This window comes from Peromyscus leucopus, chromosome 20 (genome assembly GCF_004664715.2).
Source record: "Peromyscus leucopus breed LL Stock chromosome 20, UCI_PerLeu_2.1, whole genome shotgun sequence".
NCBI classification, from domain to species: Eukaryota; Metazoa; Chordata; class Mammalia; order Rodentia; family Cricetidae; genus Peromyscus; species Peromyscus leucopus.
Genome location: NC_051080.1, coordinates 18510009 through 18529665, shown reverse-complemented (window position 1 = coordinate 18529665; position 19657 = coordinate 18510009). Strand labels below are relative to the sequence as shown.

The 19657-nt window shown below is 53.8% G+C and overlaps 1 protein-coding gene across 3 annotated transcripts in view; it reads right to left on the bottom strand.

Annotated features, from left to right (window-relative positions):
• Positions 1–338: 338 nt before the first annotated feature.
• Celsr1 (cadherin EGF LAG seven-pass G-type receptor 1) overlaps positions 339–19657 on the bottom strand; it is a 138608-nt gene continuing 119289 nt past the window's right edge. The window contains exons 23-35 of one of the 3 annotated variants that reach the window (XM_028878152.2): positions 18981–19107; positions 16575–16775; positions 8938–9112; positions 7450–7562; positions 6986–7065; positions 5603–5729; positions 4879–5004; positions 4215–4309; positions 3853–3956; positions 3523–3672; positions 2892–3125; positions 2386–2647; positions 339–2191 (exon numbers count right to left, since the gene is read on the bottom strand). In XM_028878152.2, the coding sequence (XP_028733985.1) occupies positions 2167–2191; positions 2386–2647; positions 2892–3125; positions 3523–3672; positions 3853–3956; positions 4215–4309; positions 4879–5004; positions 5603–5729; positions 6986–7065; positions 7450–7562; positions 8938–9112; positions 16575–16775; positions 18981–19107 (1819 nt within the window). In that variant the 3' untranslated portion in view covers positions 339–2166. The remainder of the gene's footprint in view (positions 2192–2385; positions 2648–2891; positions 3126–3522; positions 3673–3852; positions 3957–4214; positions 4310–4878; positions 5005–5602; positions 5730–6985; positions 7066–7449; positions 7563–8937; positions 9113–16574; positions 16776–18980; positions 19108–19657) is intronic. The other 2 variants (XM_028878154.2, XM_028878153.2) reach the window with 2 other exon arrangements.

Below are 19657 nucleotides of genomic sequence, written 5' to 3'. Positions count from 1 at the left end.
TCTCCCCCGCCCCCCCCCCCCTTTTTTTTTAAATGTTCCCTGTCTGGAAAGGTGACGCTCAGTGGTGAAGAGCACTGGCAGAGACATCCATACACACAGATAAATCTAAATTCCTAAATTCCCAAATTTGGTAAAGACAGACTGAAGAACTGAAAAACTTGGGCAAGTCCATCCATGTCATGGCAGGCCTGCACATGAATGGAAAACTGACTATACTCCATGGCCTGTCCGTCACCTGCATCCCACTAGAGGCCTGAAGCTGTCGTCAATAGTCCCCCTCCCATGTCACCTTCGGGAGCAGGGTCAGTGGGGACAGGAAACACCCAGCACAACATGGGTACAAATCCAACAATTTTAATTTATTATAGATGTGTCTCACCTGTGTGGTCATCCAGTACTGAACAGTAATAAATACACCTGTTAAAAACCTCCAGTGTTGAATCTGTAAAGTCTTAGGTCATAAAAACAGTTTAAAACTGACGGCTCGGTTTGTTTTGGTAACAGTTGTGCTCAAATTAAAAACTCCACTTTCTGGGGTGGCATGGGCTTGTGGAGTTGTGAGCGATCACAGTGCTCCAACTCCTGGAGACCGAAGCTTCCTGGTGCCAGGTCATTCTTTGTATCCTGGCCATCCTCAGAGGCCACTTGGGGCCGCCCTCGCAGCAGTGAGTGACCTCAGACCACGTCACGTAGACTTTCCTCTCACACGGGTCGATCCTTAGCAGTCCGGTGCACTCATGGGAGCGCAGTGTGCCGTGAAAGTCCTTGTATTTGACCGCCTTGTTTAGTGTCTCCCATCCGAGAGCAGCTGTACGCCTCACCTACACCCGATTTGAACAGCGGTGAGTGCTGAAGCAGACGGGTCTGAACAACTCTGGGCCCCAGTCCCTTGGGCTTGGCCGCATGGTGGCTTGTGGTGGGCTGGTCACAGCAGTGCTTGGTGTGAGTTTCCAAAAAGAATTTGGTAACCATTGAAAAGTGGGACTGTGGCTTTGTTTCTCTGCACAGTTGGCCACATAAAGCAAAATGACGTAATTGGTCAGATTTCGGGGGTGGAGCCCCTGTCTGCCCAGAGAGCCCTGGAGTTTGAAAGAGCAGAACATTGGCAGGAAGGAATGTAACATCTTGGAAGACCTCAGGGGTCTCTGAATCAGGAACATGAGCACTCAGATCCTATGGGGAGCAGGGACAAAGAAATTCTTCCCCTGCAGTGCTGGGCTGACTGGGAAGCTCCAGAGACGTGCCAGGAGTGGACCTGGCACAAGGGTATGGGGGCGGCAGAGCGCTCAGGATTTCACCCTGTGGGAAGTCGGCTGTGGCAGCCACACTTCACAGGCCAGCCCCGTCCTGGATCCAGGGAGCTGAGCGCACACAGCTGTGTGCTCCAAAGGCCAGCAGAACACCCACACTCCCTGGCTTGCTGGCTGGAAGCAGCTGCAGGAGTTGGTGATGGCTCTATCAACTTCAGAGCCCATGTCGTCCCTCCCTGGGCACTGTGGGACCAGCTGTGTTGACATTCCAGATGCAAGTACAACTGTGCAAGCTTCCTTGGGATGCCATTTCATGGCTCTCCAGTGTCAGCAAAGTCAGGACATTGTAAAATATATACAGGTACCCATCTTCTCCAAGTCCAGGACAGATTTACTATGTATTTACAATTTTAAACAGCAACAGGGTACCTTTGCAGAGACTGAGACTGAGACACCATGGTTTTGTGCTGCAAGGAGATGCCCCCGGGGACAGCTGGGCCTTGCCTGTGTCTGGTATCTGAGCCCTGGCAAGCCAAAGGGCCTGGCATGGTAATTCACCAAGTCCAGCTCAGGCTCTCTATGGCTTCTGTCGAGGCCTCTTGTGGCCAGGTCAGCAGCGCAGTTTGGGTTCTGTCTGCAGTCTGGGGACGGAGCCATGCCAGCCTGAAGTCCATCTCTCCCTCTTGAGACATGCCTGTGGCTTTGGCACTTGTCACAGAGTCTGATGGGCCCTGCGCTTCTTAGAGGGCCAAGGGCTTCCCATCTGGACATTCTGTGTAGAGCCGGCTGCCATTGCAGGGGCCCTCATACCAAGGGCCGGCCTGCCCCACGGGCAGCAGTCCCAGGCTTCACGGTCCGAGGGCTCGACTGGCAGTTGTCTTGTCGAGCTGACTGTGCCTCATGGTTTCCTGATGGTTCAAATTGAAGTTTCATTACTGCCTCTGTGTGTGGGAAGAATTGCCAGGCGTGTGGAGGGTCAGTGATGGCGGCCATCGGATGGAATCCAAAGTCATTTAGGGGCAGACACTCCCAGTCAGGTGGGAGGGGGAGCCTGGGGGCTCTAGGGGCCCTGGATGGGGAGAGCTGGTGCCCCCCACCCCCCACCCCCAAAGCTGTGGAATCCAAGGCTACTTACTCTGAGTCCGAGCCATTGGCCTGAGCACTCCCGGTGCATACGTTCATGGCCACCCCGTTGAGATGTTCACGGCCCGGCTCCCTCCTTGGCGTCTTGATGGTAATAACACAGTCAGTGGCCCGGACGCCATCACCAGAGCCCAGGGAGGACGTGCGGGAGGACGAGGGGCTTTGCTCGCAGTCGGCCAGCTTCTCTCGAAGGCGGCACTTCAATGGCTGCTCTGGCAGTGGTGGCGGGTAGGTGACTTTGTTTTTCAGGATGCCTGGGAGGAGGGGGGAGAGCACCCAGTCAGTCCAGGCGGGCATCCATCGGTGCAGCGGCTCAGTTGGGGATGGACGGCGTTGAGCAAGTGAATGCACCCAGCTTGGTTCTCACCGACTTGCCCAGGCCTAAACCCAAATTCTCCACAGGAACCCCCTCCACCTGCTGAACAAGGACTCCTGCCCCTGTCCCAGGTGCTGCCTGAGGGTTAGCTCCAGGGACACAGCAGGGCCCTCCCGAGGTACCTTTCCGCTGCTCCTGGGGCTGGCTGCTGAGCACGGCCACTGGCTTGGCCAGGACCCCGCTTTCCAGGTCAGGGGGCCGGTCACTACAGTGATTGCCCTGTGCCTGCCGGTGGAGCTCCACGCTGACCTTGGTCTCCACCTTCAGGTGGGGCTCAGTGTCCAGCTCCTCACTGTCGCTCCCAGCCAGGCTTTCATCGGGCCAGCCAGCTGGGACATGGTTGGCTAGGACATCTGCTGAATTAAGAATGACACTGGATTAGACTTACAGCCACACCCCTGTCATACCCCAGGTCTGCTAGACCCCAAGAGTTGCCCTGGCCTCATTCTGGCTTGCTGGACTAGCAGGGTCATATGCTAAAGATGGAGACACTGAGGCCACATCTTGATGTTGGGGACCCTGGTATGTGATCCTCACTGCTGTAACCAACACCGGGAGCCACATGCTGGCTGATCTTTGCCTGCCTTGTCCAGCCTTCCACAATGATAGTCTGTGGAAGACCCCAAATTCCTGCCTCTGCCAGGCAGATGGTATGGGCAACTTTCTGGGGTTTCTGTTCCAATCTGAGCTTGGGGTGTGCCCACAGCCCACTGTTGAAAGTCCCCTCTGGCGTGCTGTGTCTCTACTGCTCACCTTTTGGGGTGCTGTGGACGGGGGCCCCAGCCGGATTCCATTTGTCTTCAGCATCCCCCGCATCGTCCTCGCTGTCTGATGAGCGTGAAGAGGCGTAGGAGCTACTGTGTTCATCCAGGGACAGTTCACTGTCAGAGTCAGAGTCAGGGCCTGCAGGGGGCAGAGTAGAGTAGGAAGCTCAGCCTTGACTCCAGCTGAGCACGAGGCCACCAGTGCTCTTCCAGGGCCTATGCAGTCCAGTACCTCAGGGTTGGGGGTGTGGGGGGGTCAAGAAAGGGGAGGAAGGCAAGAAAGGGGCAGCGGCTCTGGTGCCTGCCGAGGAAACCATACCATGGGGTTTCTTGGAGTTCCTAGGGATGAAGGATGTATCTGGTTCTCCGTGGCTACCACGCGCTGGTCCGGAAGACACACTGAGCTTCTGGACCCCTTCATCCCTAGACAGGGTAGAAGTGGGGTAGACTCAGCACTGGCCCTGAGTGACAGCGATGGGCTGTCGGTGTCCCAGCACATCCTATCGGAAGCCGCGCGAGGCTCTGGAAGATCCTCTGAATCCACCCCATTTGTGCTTATCAACAGCAGCAACTGATTCAATAAACAGCCTTGCTGGCGTATGGAGGGCAGACCGAACAACAGGGCTCTGTTTACCAGGGTGTTGTTTACCCCCAAGGAAACAGTGGGTCCAGAGGCCTGACCTGGTGATGCTGTCCAGAGAGGCTGTGGACTCCCCCAGGGCCGTGCGGAGCATGTCTGGTCCTTCGCTGTACGTGTTGTTGCAGTTGAGGGAGCGCTGGGGAGAAGGGTGGGAGGCCACTGGTGAGCAGAAGCCACCGAGGTTGGTACTGCCCCCCAAGCAGCACCCATGATAGCGCTGACTGGCCCCGCCAGCATGGGGAAGGGGAGACAGGGCTGCGCACTTAAGCCTCGTGGCAGAGGGGAGAATATTCCCTGGCCCACACAGTGGGAACACCTCACTCCCTAGGGACACTGCTTCTGGTTGTCCTGGGGAAACCTGTCCTGGCCATATCTTCCAAAGACCTTGCAAGTGGGACTATAGTTTTGTTTTTTCTTTCTTTTAACCAAAAGCTTTGTGCCTTTCCTGGAACTTGCTTTGGAGACCAGGCTGGCCTCGAACTCACAGAGATCCGCCTGCCTCTGCCTCCCGAGTGCTGGGATTAAAGGCGTGTGCCACCACCGCCCAGCGGGACTATAGTTAGAAAGAGACGCTGCCAGGCCAGTTCGGTCCTGTGGTGTGTGGACAGCTCCGAGATGAAGTCCACCTGAGCGGAGTTTGTTTGGTCCTCACAGCTCCCCCACCCTGCCGTGAACAGGCCTGGAGGGGTCTCTGGCGCCTCCTACCGTCAGCAGGGTGGCCCTTGTGGTGGCTGAGTCATCCAGATGCAGCTTCTTCCCGGCCAGCACTGCCCTCAGGTGCTTCCGCACCTCCCGGTGGGTCACGCAGTGGAACAGGAGGACAAAGATGCCCTGGAGGGGGGTGGGTATCAGGTCAGTGTGACTCTCAGGGTCCTGATGCTGCTGCTGCACCAGGCACCTGGCTGTCCACCGAGGAAAGCCTAGTTCAGAGCAGCCTGGCTGACGCGATCCAGGAGATGCCCCAAGGTCCACTGGGCCTCGCCTCCAGGCGGGGCTACTGGTTTCTTCATAGGGGAGCCTCAGCAAGTAAGATATCTGGACAGGGCAACCGTCCACAGCCTTAAGGGCCATCAGGGACGCCCAACATTACGCCATAAACTCACTAGGCAGCAGCACTTGGTATGAAATACAAAAAGGCTACTCCTATTTCTTGAGAACACCAACGGGCTTTGGGCCAGCCTGCAGCAGTGGGTGGGGGTGGGGTGGGGGAGACAAGCTTTATCCTGCCCAAGCCATGGCAATGTCCTGACAGACTCAGGGCCTGGAGGCAGGGCTGGGGCAAGTAAAGAACACAGGCTTCCTCCTCTGCAAGTGCAAGTACTTGGGCTCCCCCCCCCCCCGTCCCCCGTCCCCAACATCCCTTTCTCACTGTAGCTGCCCCAGGACAGAGGTCACAGAGCGGCCCCCGCAGGTGACTGCTGGCCCCTACCTGCAAGCAGCTGAAGGCCGCGAAGAGGTAGTGGAAGCTCAGAGTGTCACTGTTTACAGCCAGCAGTCCCAGCAGCCAGGTGGCGCTGACGAGCAGCAGCAGCAGGAAGGCGGTCCTCAGCAGGGAGCTGTGGGAGGGGAGCGTGAGGACAGGTCTTTCCCTCTCTCTGGGGTTCATTCAGACCATCATCCTATGTGTGTCTGTCCGTCCATCCACCTACAACCCCGCCCCAACCCTAGCTTCCACCAGGGGCAAGGCAGACAGAAGTTATGTGGGTAGAGGTGTAGGCATAAGAAGATAACGCAATTAAAACAAAGAATGAGCCTCGACCACCGAAATGAGCCACGGCTTGCAACATCCCTTAATGTTACTCGGATCCAATGGCTGCTGTGCAAGGCCATGCTAGCTTCTGTGAAATGTGAACACACAAAAGGGGTGCAGAGCAGAGTGGCCAAGGCCAGAGAGACCGACTGAGACGGAGAACTCCCATGCCAGCCTCTACCACCATGGGACTCGGGCAAGCACCTCCCCCACTCGGTCACCCCATTAGTCAAAAGCACATGACCACTGCACGTCCCTTTCGGAGAGTCGTGGAAGAGCTTTGTGGCCGTGTGACTTAGGGTCACAGTGGGACCTGGAGATAAAGTGGACTCAGGTAGGAAGCTGTAGCCTCTGGGCCCAGACTCTATTCACTCCCTCTCCATGTCAGACTCGGCTCCATTCCTCAGGCTGGGGAGCTGGCCCCCTCCTGTGTCTCTTATGGTCACTCTCTTCTCACCCTGCTTCTTGCATACCATGCTAATTCTAAGGGGTATAACAGTCATAAACACACACACACACACACACACACACATACACACACACACACCCCTACCTAAAACTCAGCATGTCCCTCCTAGGCTACATCAGGGGGTGTCCTACACTCCCGAGGCCCTGGCATCATCACCACAACCAAAAGGAAAGCTCCATTCCCAGCCCACCTGCCAGATGTCACCCAACGCTGAACATGTGTCTAATTGTGAAGTCAGGACCCTCTCCTACCCATGTCCCTCCTCTTCCTCCAGTTCCTATGGCCTGGTCTGTCTCAGGACCTGAACCCACTGTCTCTGCCTTCCTGCTGGGCTAATCACCGCTGTGACCATGGTGTCTTCCACATCCATGCCAGCCTTATCCTGGAGGTCCAGTACTTGTCCTCATCCTCTGCCTGACTCCCTGGGGTGGGTATGTGGCTAACAGCCCAGACAGCTGGGTGATGGGCACTTTCATATGAGACTCAGTCCAACATGTAGTCTCTATCTTTGGGGGCTCTCAGGGCCCAGCTGAAAGGCCTGGTGGGGGTTAGTTAGTGTTACATCCCACCCACTGGATTCAGCCCCAACTTACACAACCCCCTTTCTCTCATAGTAATGGCGTTTTCTTTGGCAGGAAACCTTTGCAGACAGGACGAAGATGACCGTGTTGATCTAGGAAACAAGAATAGCAGCTGTAGGCAGTGGGCTCTTCTGATGTCTCCAAGGTGATCCTCACCAGCCAAACACTTCTGCATATTTTCAACCGTATCTAGAGGTGTGGTGGGGCGAGAGGCCTTGGCCCCAGATGAGTTAAGCCAGGCCATGCTGTGGCCAGGCCTTAGCCTGCCACTCCAGGCTTCCAGTGGGCATGAAATAGGTCCCAGAACCTGGGGGGGGTCCAAAGATGGGGTCCCAGAACAGCCTGGAAATTCTGCTGACTGTTACTATGAGGCATATCCTTCCTGTCAACCCTGGCCACCCTGAGGAACTGCTGACCACAGCCAGCCCTGGGCTCGTGTGTCCTGAGGGGCATGTCTGGGGACTCATAACACTCACGATTATAACCATTCCGACAGGCCCAGCAAAGCTCCAGATCAGGCTGTCCTGAAGGGACAGCCAGCAGAAGTCAGGGTTCCCGTAGCCCTGAGGGTCCAAGCCAACAGCCAGTCCTATGCATATTAGAGAGAGAAGAGAGTGAGGGCCACGTACCTGGGTGGTCATCTACCTGCCCAGGAGGAGAGCTGAAGCCAGGCAGGCAGGGCCACCCAGAGACCCCAAACCACCCTCATCGGAGACCGAGGAGCCAGAGGGAAATGTATCTGTACTCCTTAAACTAAGTTAGGGGCTGGCTACTCCCTGTGGTCAGGAGGCAGCCATTACCTGTAGCTAATAACTTCATCTGCTTAAGGGCCCTCGGGTATAATCTTATGACCTTTTAAAAGATACATGTTTGTAAAAAACAAATCAACTTTGAAACGTAAGCTAGAACTGTGAACTGCCTGGATTGAGAGAGCAAACCCCCTTGGAAGCAGTGGTATTTCCCATTCGGAACTCAACAGGCCGTTGGGGAGGTCTCCCAATGGCACCTCAAGATGGCGTCTACACTGAGGAACATATGTCATCTTCTAGGTGTCCCTCATGTCAGTGTTCTCAAAATGACACCAGACCTCGAAAGAGATAACACCTCGGTCAAGCAGCAAGAGGCACCCGTTCCCCTCCCTCTACCACCCAGCCTGCGTGTCTGAAAGTATGAAAGTCACTCAGGGTCCCTTGGAGTAGGGATGAGTTATATGAGAACCCTAGAGGCCTGGGGGATTGTGTCCAGATGCCTGAAATGCCCCCCAGAGTCTGCCAGGAAGGGGGTTCAGGCCTCCTGTTGAGAATGGAAGTGTGGATCTTCCTCAACAGGAGGCAGATGTTGGCTTTCTATATAGTTATTGAAAAGTGTAGGCCAGGCATGATGGCGCACGCCTTTAATCCCAGGTCTTGGGAAGCAGAGGCAGGCAGATGTCTGAGTTCAAGGTGTTAGCCTGGTCTACAGAGAGAGTCCCAGGATAGCCAGGGCTACACAGAGCAATCCTGTCTCGGAAAACCAAAGAAAGAAAGAAAAGACGGGCTGAGGAGTATGCATAAAGCAGTCCTCAGCTGGAAGTCATTCAGTCGTTATATTGGTTGATTTGTTTGTTATATTGGTGATGGACACAGTCATGTCCGTCCATCCATCTGCGCACCCCCTGGCCCACCCTTCGTAACCTAATCACTTCCCACCTCTTTCACTCACTCACACCCACACCCACTCCTCCTGTGACCGGAGCAGAACATCTTCCAGTTAGGCCCTGCACAAAGAACCCCAAAGTACCCTGGGCCAGCGGCTCACACCTCACCAGAGAGACCCATCTCCACAGGGGCCGGGACTGGCTACCCTTCTATACACAGCTAAATGTAGAGGGCCCGGAGAAAAGGCGGGCGGACGGGCAGACGGCTCGAGGAAAACCTGTGTTTTCACACAAGTCACCCTGGCAGGGCTGCCCTGTGTGTCCTTACCTGTGACAATGGCAGGGATGCCCCAGCCCACCACGTGGTAGAACCTCATGGGCCCCGTGTCGATGTTGCGCACTTCCGTCAGCATGCGGTAGACATGCAAGTTCTCCACCAGGGTCCAGGCAAAGGTGCTCATGGAGACGTAATGCAGGAGGATGGCGACCACCGTGCAGAGAAACTGGGCAGAGAGAGCAGGCTCAGCAGGCAGCCCCAAGGCCCGGGCACTGCTAAGGGGGCAGGCTGGCAAGCACCCTATAAAACTGCACAGGGGTGGTTCACGCCTAGGGGTGACCCCCCTCCTGAAGCAGAAGCCAAATTGACAGGAGTGACCACATGAGGCTATTCTGCAATGTCAGGGTCTCTAGCGTCCCCCAAAGGGCGGGGAAGTTCCTCTCCTCCTGTGTGATGCAGCCGGAGTGGCTGAGCATGACTGCATCTCTCCTGGTGTAGATGATAGAAGAAGGCATGGGGGATCCACCCGAGGACCCCTCCTCAGCCTGGGGTCACTACCAAGAGTGGGTGTGATTCAGGAACAAGGCACAAGCCCTAGTCTTTCCGGGAATCTGGAAATCACGTACTTTTGCAGGCTGCTTCTAATCTTTAAATACATAAAACACTCTATAAAAACACTAAGAAGTCGCATCTGCTCAGGCTGAAAGCTCCCAGCCTGGGACCTCGGCCTGTGTTCCCAGAATGGTCGCCACATGGTTTCTACAGCCAGTGGGTACAGCTGGGGGGTAGGGGCCACTTCCTTCAGGGTCCTCTGTCCAGTAGGAACGATGTCTTGAAGTTTTTCTGCTGATCTAAGACCAGGGAAGAAGGGGATTGTCCCACCTGTCTGTCCTTAACTGGACAGGGCTATGTGTCGGGCCAAAGGCCAATGCTACAAAGGAAAACTCAACGTGTGGGCTGGCTGAAGGCTGGCATGCCTCTCCTTGGGTAGGCAGCCAGCTGTGGAAGCCAGCTCCTCCTGCCTGGGTTCAGAAGACCCAGTGGTACCAGGAAGAAGGTGGTGGGAGTAGGGACAAGACACACTGGGCCCCCTAAGTTCAGCCTAGGAAGCTATTCGTATAAACCCAGCCCCAGGTGGTCACAATGGGACTTGAAGATGTAGCCCAGGGCAGCTGCTCACGGGCCTTTGGGGAGGACCTGCCCTAGCTGGGGCTTCCAGGCCAGTGGGCTGGAAGGTGACCACAGGTTCCCAGTAGGAAGTGAAGGCAGACAGGGTAGAAAATAAGGGGAGGAGGAGAGAGAAGTGGAAGAATCTGGCCCTCTTCCAGTTGGCCACCTGGACAAGCTAGTCCTACCTTGAGCCACGCCCCCTAACCCCAGCCACAACTGACCCTCCCCCAGCTGGGCCGAACTCACAGCAGGCTTCCACCCGGACGGAAAGCACCACTGAGTCCCACAGCTGGTCACACCCTTATCAAGGCCCACCGCTGACCACACCCACAGATGGGGCCCACACTGGCAGGGACAGTCAGTCCTATGCTCTGTCCTTGACTGTCCTCTGGGCCTCAGTGTCTTCTCTGGGAAGATCCCCCCTCACAGATTCACACAGGTAGGAGGGGAGCCACCGCTCAACCTCCTACTCGACGTGGCTGTGTTCGAATACCAGGTCACTGCACTCTGAGGAAGGTCAGCCCAGCACAGGCTGGAGGGTGCCATGACAGGACCACCCGCTGCCGGGTCAACCTCCAAGGGCCAGGTGCTCTCTCCGGATATGACACCCAGACAGCACGAGGGGCTTACGTAAACATCAACGCTTGTCACCTACAATGAATGCAAAGCCCAAGACAAAACAGTGCCCCAGCTGGGCCATGCCCTCTGCTGGCATCAGAATGCCAGCCTCGAGGGGCAAGCCTGAGCTGGATCAACCCACACCATGTGCCATTTCCTGAGTGGGAAGTGCAGCGGGTTCAGTTGGAGGGCGAGGGTGAGAAGGTTGGCTAGCTGTTGCTTTAAGTGGTGCAAAAGTAAACCCTCAAACAAACAAAAAACACCGTTAAAAAAAAAAAAAAAGGTCTAGAAACTGACAGTAGGACCTGGCGGGCTTGTGTGTTCACACGTCTACACTAAACATACTTGCTTTTCCAGAACAGAACAAACACACACTAAATCATTTCAGCCTGTCAGGCTTCTGAGAGATAAACAGCCTCGCCCAGAGATAGGACTGTGAGTTTAGATAAAACCCAGGCACCATGCCAAGCCCCGGCCACGGCACACCTTCCTCCCAGGATGCATTAGCCTGGTCTGTGCTCAGTGGTGCCCGGAAAGCTTTCATTTCAGGCAGGCGCTGAGTCAGAAATGAGCCGTGGCCTCGCAATGCTCCACACGCCAGCCATACTTAGTTGCCGGGAGTGGCCTGCTGCTGCTGACGGTACTTTCCTCTACCCAGACCTTGAGGAAGCACAGCTACAGGACCCCAAAGGAATCTCGGCTTCCTGAGCTTGCACCCAGGCTATGCATGCGGAGGAGGGTGGGCCTCCTGTGTCCATGCCTGTGAGGGGTAATGCCTGGCTCAGGAAGTGGCAGGGCATTGGTCCTTGTTCTTAATCCAGCCCTGTGCTTCTGTGACCCTGCAGGAAAGCCACGCAGTTCATCAATGGAACTAGGTCGAGGACAGCCTGGAAAAGTGTGCCTAGGAGGTCTAGAGGGTTTGCCCTCTCTCCCGAGGGTTCTGGCCACTCAGGAAGGTGTCTGTGCTTGCTGGGAAATTCCAGCTTTGCAGTCTTCTTCCTGCTCCTATCCCAGAGCCTGGCTTGGAGATCAAGTCTCCATGCCTGGGCTCTGTGCTTTACGTCATGGGTAGCTGTGTCCAGCTGCCACCTACTCATCCTATTCCCGGCAGCTGCATCTACCCTCCTACAACACCAGAGCCCTTAAAACTACCCCAACCCTTCCCCCTTCCCACCCTGGCCTCTGTTCTGAGTCTCAACTACCAGGCCTGTGCTGGAGCACAGAGCTCTGGCTGGTTGCCATGGCACTTCAGGGCGTGATAGAGCCCACACACAGAAGATGGCATTCTGTCAAGTGCCCCCCCCCTCCGCCCCCAGGGTACTGATGGATTGTTTCATGGAATGGGCCTATTCCTGCATCTTTCCTGGACACCTTCCAGTGGGTGGCACTGCGTAGTCTCACATAACCCCCTTCCCTGACCCAGCTCACAACCAGCCAATGGGTAGAGGGTGGGAGGTATTCCTGAATCCTGGTAGATTGAATGTATAGTTGCATTTTTATATCCAAGGGCTCTGCATCCAAAAATGGCGAACATTTATGGTAAAAAGAATTACACCTGTACTAAGTGTGCATCGTTCCCTCTTCACCCTTTTCTAAACAGTACAGCTAACCCTCAGTCACACAGCGCTTGCCTCACATGGCTATCAGGCAACCCAGGGACACTACGACATACCCAGGAGGAAGTGCCCTGTGCAGATGCTACCTCCTCTGATGCGTCTTTTGGTTTGGTATCCATGGGATCCAAGACAAGTCCATGTAGAAAGGAACACAGCTGTAGTACCCACCCCTGGGGGACCAGAGCAAGGATGAAGGAACAGCTAACCGCAGCATCAGCACCGCATAGGGCACCACCCTGCACCAGAGGCTGCTGCAAGCGTGATGGTGTCTAGGTCAGGGTAACCCCTGAAAGTCTGGGTCACTGCATGCATAAGTGAACGTCTGCTGACCTTGTAACACTCTAGGCTGTCAGTCACTGTTCAGTTACAAGTGTGAAACAATATACACACACAGTGCCCTGTGGCAAGTCCAGGGAAGGCAACAAACTTCGGATGGGAGAGTGATATCCCTCACCTCTGGTAGTTAAAAGTCTACATGGCAGAGGCCTCCTTGGGGTCTACAGGGAGGTGGCACCGAGGGCCAAGTACCTAATACTCTGACGACTCTACCACCTCCACCTGAGTGGCCCTGTGGGTGACCCCGTTTGTCAAGACTGTCTTTCCTTACACATCCGCCTCTCAGCTCCAGGAGGTTAATGGGTGGACCCTGTAAGTGAGCTTCCAACGAGGTCCTCACAGGAGCAGAGCTGACCTGCAATCACCCTCCCTCCCCAAATTCCCAACAAGTGGGCTGGACCTCACATATTTTGGAATTCTCATGTGGATATATGGAAAACCACAGCTGGTTTGCTGGGACCACCCAAGGTCACAACCCCATTGTGTCCTACAATTTTGCCTTCCATCAAGTCATCAAAGACCTCGACACTGTCAGCAGCAGTGTGGACCTGGACTACCTCCTCAGGGCTGCTCCACACCAGTCTGTCCCTCCCGGAGCCACCATCACCAAAGGACTATACAAAAGCTCCCCAGTCCCACTCCACGTAGCTCAGTCAGAGCCAGCTTCTCCGTTCCTTCAGAGCCAGATTTAATCGGCTCTTACACGGATGCCCACACCCTCCCTCCGCTCCTCCGCTCCTCACGTTCAGATGCTCTGGAGAGTGCACAGGAGTATGCAGCTGTCCTTACACTCAGGCTGCTGAACTTCCTGAATTGTCCCCAGGATTTTATCCATAGGTTGTTTTAGAATTTTCTGGGGAATCCAACATGTCAAGAGTTTCCATTCTTTCTACATGTGGCCCCATTGAGGCCTTCCTCTAGGAATAACCACCACACCTTCGTGAATAAAAGATTGGAGTAAGGTAGGTTCCTGCATTTGGAACCACAGCTAAGGCTGCCTACTGGTTCCCTCCACTGTGGTGCTAGTGTGTTTGTGTGGTGGTCCTTGTCCTAGGCTAAGGAGCCCCCTTTCCTAGTTTGTTCAAAGGGGGTTTTCTCCCGCCCCCTTCTTTCTAATCATGGAAGAGTATAAAAATTATCCATCTTTTTCTGCATTAAGAAAAAATATTTTCTCCTTAAATGTAGTGTTAGGGATGCAGCTTAGTGGTTAGAGGGCCTCACACCAGAGGCCCTAGGTTTGTTCAGTCCCCAACACTGCCAAAATCAGCGAGTGCAGGCACAAGGGCCTATAGTCCCAAACTCTCCAGAGGTGGAAGCCAGAGAGTCTGGACTTTCAAGTTCATGCTGGGCCTCAGCTGACGCAAGCCCACTCGGGCTACATCAGCCCCTGCGTCCCAACAGCGAAAGGCAACTTGGATCATTCCTTGTATGTGGTGATGAGAATGACATTTATAGGTTTACATGCTACTAAATCATCTTCACGTCTGTCCTAAGATAAACCCAGCTGGGTTCTGTTATCTACATACAGATACTGATGCATCCCTGGTGCCAGCCTTCCTTATCTTAGATGAGAATGCAACCACTCAGCCACGGCTCAACTCGGTTGCCCCAAACTGTTCAAGCTGCCTCCCGGCCTCCCTTCTCAGCCCCAGTGTCTGTGACTGGTGCTTTTTCCCCATTAGAGAATTTTCCCTTCAAATAACACCTTATGACTATTTAATCTTCTTATCCCCTTCTTCTCCACTTGGTTTCTGCCTTATTCTTCCCTTTCCAAACCTCCTCAAGGTCCCAGTGTTCTTTTGCTAAAGACCCTTAGCTCACTGGATTTCAGGCTCCCTTTGAAAAAGATGCTGATTCTTATGTATATGGGTGTTTTGTCCGCTTGTAGGTGCACCATGTGTGTGCAGTGCCCATGGAGGCCAGAAGAGGGTGTTGGACCCCTGGAACTGGGGGTACAGATGGTGGTGAGCCGCCAGTGGTTGTTGAGAATGGAACCCAGGTCCTCTGAAAGGCTCTTAACCTCCGAGCCATCTCTCCAGCCCCCACTTCCTTTATTCTATCATCAGCAACATGATTTCAACTCTTTGATTTTACTATACCCTGTGAATTATTATTTTAAATCACATTTACTTATTTTGAGTGTGCATATGTGTGTAGAGCATGCATGCCACGGGTACATGTGTGGAAGTAAAAAGACAACGGATGGGAGTGTGCTTCCTCCTGCCACTGTGGGGATCCTAGGGATTGAACTCAGGTCGTCAGGCCTGGCAGCAGGGACCATCACCCACTGCGCCATCTTGCCCAGTCTGCGAGGTCCGACATGATATTTCTAGCAACATTTTTCCTTCAGTAAGATTCCTAGAAAAATTTCTTAAACTTGTGTCTTCTATAGGTATATTTTGAGTTTGTTTTACCAGGTACATAGAACAGCAGGCATCTACCGTCCCAGTGTGTAGACCCCTGTGATCATTCCATGGCTGCCCTCTGTCCCTGGTACAACCATTTGTCTTCAGTCTCATAATCAGAGATCCTTGGCTTTGTCTAAGCTGGCACCCTGTCACATCTCATGACTGTCAATCTTGGTGCCGCTTACAAATGTCCCTCCTGTGGGCTATCTTTGCATCAGTGGCCAATTCCACCAATCACCTGTGTCAGAGACGAGTATGTGCCTGGGAGCTGTGCCTGGACAGGCCTTGCTGGCCTGGACAGAGCATGCTGGCCACAGGTCCAGCTGTGTAGGTACAGGTAAGGATTCCCATTGCTTTCCATGTCCTTCCTCCACAACACTTAGGTTCTGCATGCTAACATCTGGAGACATGAACGCTAACATCAGGAGGCTCTCCAGTCTGGACACCACTCTACCCTGGGGACCTCTAGAGCATGGAGCGCATAACCGCCATGAGCAGCCAGGACCCCTGTGAGGTTCTGCAACATCTCTCAGGCTCATATAGTTCTCCAAGATTCAAGGCAACATTCAACAAACCTACCCAATACTCAACATCCCTGCATTTAATCATATCAACTGGAGGTTCCCCATCTTTCTTCTCCTCTCCTCCTCTTCCCCACCTGTCCTTTCAGCAGGTTCCTTCCTCTTCTTTGGTCCTATACATCCCAAGAAACCACTTCCTTGCTCTATGCATTGGTTGCTCCTTGAGCAAAGCTCAGGGCTGTCATGGACGTGGAGACAACGGAGGGGTAGGGAACCTGTGCACCACTATCCACTAAAGCTACTGTAACCCACGGGACTCTGGGATTTAGCACATGACTACAGCGTCATGATGGTTAACTCTAATTGTCAACTTGACACAAAATTAGACTCACCTAGGAAAACAGTCTCAATGGGAGACTGTCAAGGTCAGGTAGAACTGTGGGTCTGTCTGGGGGTTGGATTTTCTTAAGTGTTAACAGATGGGAGAAGACCTAGCCCACAGTGGGTGGCATCATTCTCTAGGCAGGGGGCCTTGGATTATATAAGAGTAGAGAAAGATGGCTGAGTATTAGACATGCTTACATTTACTCTCTCTCTGCTCTTGGATATGAAGGGACTAGCAGTCTTGAATTCCTGCCTTTGGCTTCCTCACAATGACTGACTATGACCTGCAATCATGAACCAAATAAATCCTATCTCCCTTAAGTTGCTTTTTGTCAGGGTGTTTTTCTCACAGCAAGAACCAGAACACCACCTATGAAATCACTAATGCCCATGTCAAGAGGCTGAGACTCACTGTGTGTGTGGCCTTTGGAGGACCCCATGGGTGCCCTTGAAGGTTTCCATAGGTCATAAAGCCTCAGCTTCCCCAGAGACTCCCTGACACAATGCCTTCACAAGGCAGGTACGACTCTTCCACTTCTCCAGGATGACTAAGAGCACACCCAGGTGACAGCATGCCCTAGTGACATCCCTTAGCTCCTGTGGCAGGCTCAGGGGTGGGGTGTGGGGTGTCTTACCGGGTTCTCGGTCTGGTTGATCCCGACCATGAAGATGAGCTGGGAGAAGAACAGTGCCCCAATGAGGTTCTTGTGAATGCTGTGCAGGTTGGAGCGCAGTGTCCGGACAAGGGAGAGCAGGACGAAGGCCACCAGGAGGGCCACCAGGGACAAGGACAGGGCGGCATAGGTGATGATCTTCAGGGGTAGAACCTCCCCATGCTGCAGGTGGGTTTGGATGAAGAGAAGTGAGGAGTGGGCTCTGATGTTTGAACAACACAGACAAAACACAGTGATGGGCGTCAGATATCATAGGCTGGCAGGGGACCAGATGACTAGTTTGGGATGCTGAGTGAACTCTGGGGATGGATCAGTGGTGGCAACGGCTACCAGCACAGGGATATACTAATGCTACCCACCCGTGTGTTATATACTTTAGCCAGTGTGGCATGCATACACATTTAATCTCAGTCCTCAAGAGGCAGATAGATTTCTGTGAGTTCGAGGCTAATCTGGTTTATATAATGAGACCACTCCCCCCCACTGCCCCCCCCCCAATTTTTTTAAAAAACCCTCCTACATAAATCCCACTGTTAGGAGTGACCAAGACAGTCATTCCAATCCTAAGCTGGCGACCTGCCAAGGGGACTCAGTTTGTGCAAACCCCACGTCTCCAGTAGCACTGCCCCCCCAAACCCAACTCAGCCAATAGTCACAGCAGACACTTTACAAGGAGACTGGGTAACTTGTGACACAGCACCTTTCGCTGCTACTTAATACACGGTAGGAGCCTGTCACCTCTCCATGGCTGCATTATTTCACGTGGTCCTCAGACGGAACCCACGAGGAGAATGAGCACAAGGTAGGCAGGGATGAATGAAGCCGCGGGAGTCTAAGCTCCCTCGGTATCCTGACTAGACAGCCTGGAACTTCAGCTCTAGTAACTTGGGGCCTAGACGGTCACCTTTGCCCATAGAATCCTGCAGCTGGTTCTTCCTTCTTGCCCTCAGCATACAGCCTGTGGCAATCGAGGGTGCCTAACGTAAAACATACACGAGATGGACCGTTCTGAGTCTCCAGGCATATGCTTAGTGTGACTAGAGAGTTTTGGCATTTTGGGTACAGGTTATCCAGCACCTTCCAGGCGGCGCCAGTGACCAAGCTGTGTACCATGGCTGCTCAGAGCCTACTACCCCAGGCGTCAATCACACCACAATGGCCAGCTCACATTCTCAAGCTGCTGAAGATACCAAAGGCATCATCCTCTCCCTGTCAGTAGCTTCCTCTCCTCACATCTTCGTTCCTGGGGACAGTGTGTGGCCTGAGAGACATTCCAAGTGGGTGCAGAAGCAGCCCAATCCAGCACGGCTGGGGGACCCTGCCCTGAGAGGACGTAACATTCTAGAAACTTCTGAGCCTGAGGGTAGGTTTTACCACTGTGCTGGTTGATTTCTGTCAAGTTGACAAAAACCTAGACAGATCTGGGGAGAGAAAAACCTTAATTCAGTAAATGCCTCCATAAGATGCCTGTAGGCAAGTCTGTTGGGCATTTTCTTGATTAATGATTTATGCAGAAGGGCCCAGCCCACTGTGGGTGGTGCTACCCCTGGGCTGCTGGTCCTGGGTTCTATAAGAAAGCAGGCTGAGCAAGCCAGTAAGCAGCACTCCTCCATGGAGCCTCTGCTTCAGTTCCTGCCTCCAGGTTCCTGCCTAGAGTTCCTGTTCCGACTTCCTACGGTGATGGACTGTGATAGGGAAGTGTAAGCCAAATAAACCCTTTCCTCCCCAAGTTCATTTGGCTGTGGTGTCTCATCACCACGATAGAAACCGTAAGACTCCATCTAACACCTTTACAGCCTTTATAGTACCAGCCTAGTACCTTTATAGCCTGGGCTCTTTGAAAACGTTTTTTGTTTACTTGTTTGTTTAGACAGGGTCTCACTCTGTTGCTGGTTGGCCTTGAACTCATAGCGGATCTTCTGCTTAAACTCCTGAGTGTTGGGATTACAGGCCACGTCCTGTTTCCCTTTTTTATTTTAACTTTCCCTTTTAAAAAAATTACATTTGTGTATGTAGGCTTGTGTGCAGGTGCACAAATGCATGCCACAACGCTATGTGGAGGTCAGAGGACAATTGGCAGGAGCTGGTTCTCTCCTTCCACAATGTGGGCCCTGGGGTTGGAACTCAGGTCATCAGGCACCTTTAGCTACCGAGACATCTTGCCGGCCCCTAACACCCCTTCAAGGTTTTCTCGCAGACCTCTTCAAACAGTTGGCAGAACACAGCTTTCAGTGGGCACATTTGGTTTGCTCAGCCCACAATGATATGAGGACCTCGGGGGGATGGGTTAGGGACTAGGCCATTCCAGTTGCCATAGGGATTAGCCCCCAGGCTTGCTGAGGGCGTGGGTAGTGGTGAAACGCCCACCTCACGCCTGGAAATGTCCATGAGCACCGCGCAGCTGGCCGAGCGGCTACACTGGCATGTGACGTGGGTCCGGTTCCTTGACAGCAGCTCACAGCCCTTAGCTGACCACCCTCCAGTCCCGCCGAGGCTGTGGAGAAGAGAGAAAGGGGTGAGTCTGTTCCATCTACCACTGAGGTAGCCCAGGAGCTGGGTGAACCCAGCCCCAGAGGTCTCTGAGGCCGTCCTGACATCGCTGGATCTGGCTGGGAAGGAATGGCCAAGAGCAGAGAGCATCCATCCATGGGGTGCCAAGTCTCACCACCTCGCTGTCAGCTCCTAGGCCAAACCTTTCCCCTTCTTCACCACACTGAAGTTGAGGGCCATGGCCACTGTCACCAAGGACACAGCCCTCACAGCCACTTGGCACTGTGTGAAAGCTTTCCTTTACCATTTCATAGCTGGTCTGGGCTCTCGTGAGAGCCTCTCAAGTTCAAAGGTTACATGCCAGATACAGAAAACTCCAAAGAGAACAGACCCTGTGTCCAGAGGCAGCCGCCAAGGCCGAGGCAGCCTCTTTGTTCACCAGCCATACTGGGAGCCTCAATGGCCTCAGCAATAAACATCTCTCTCCATTGTCCACTTTCATGTTCACGTTGCACAATGTTTTACAGGAGCTGCCTGGAAGCCAGCGCCCAATT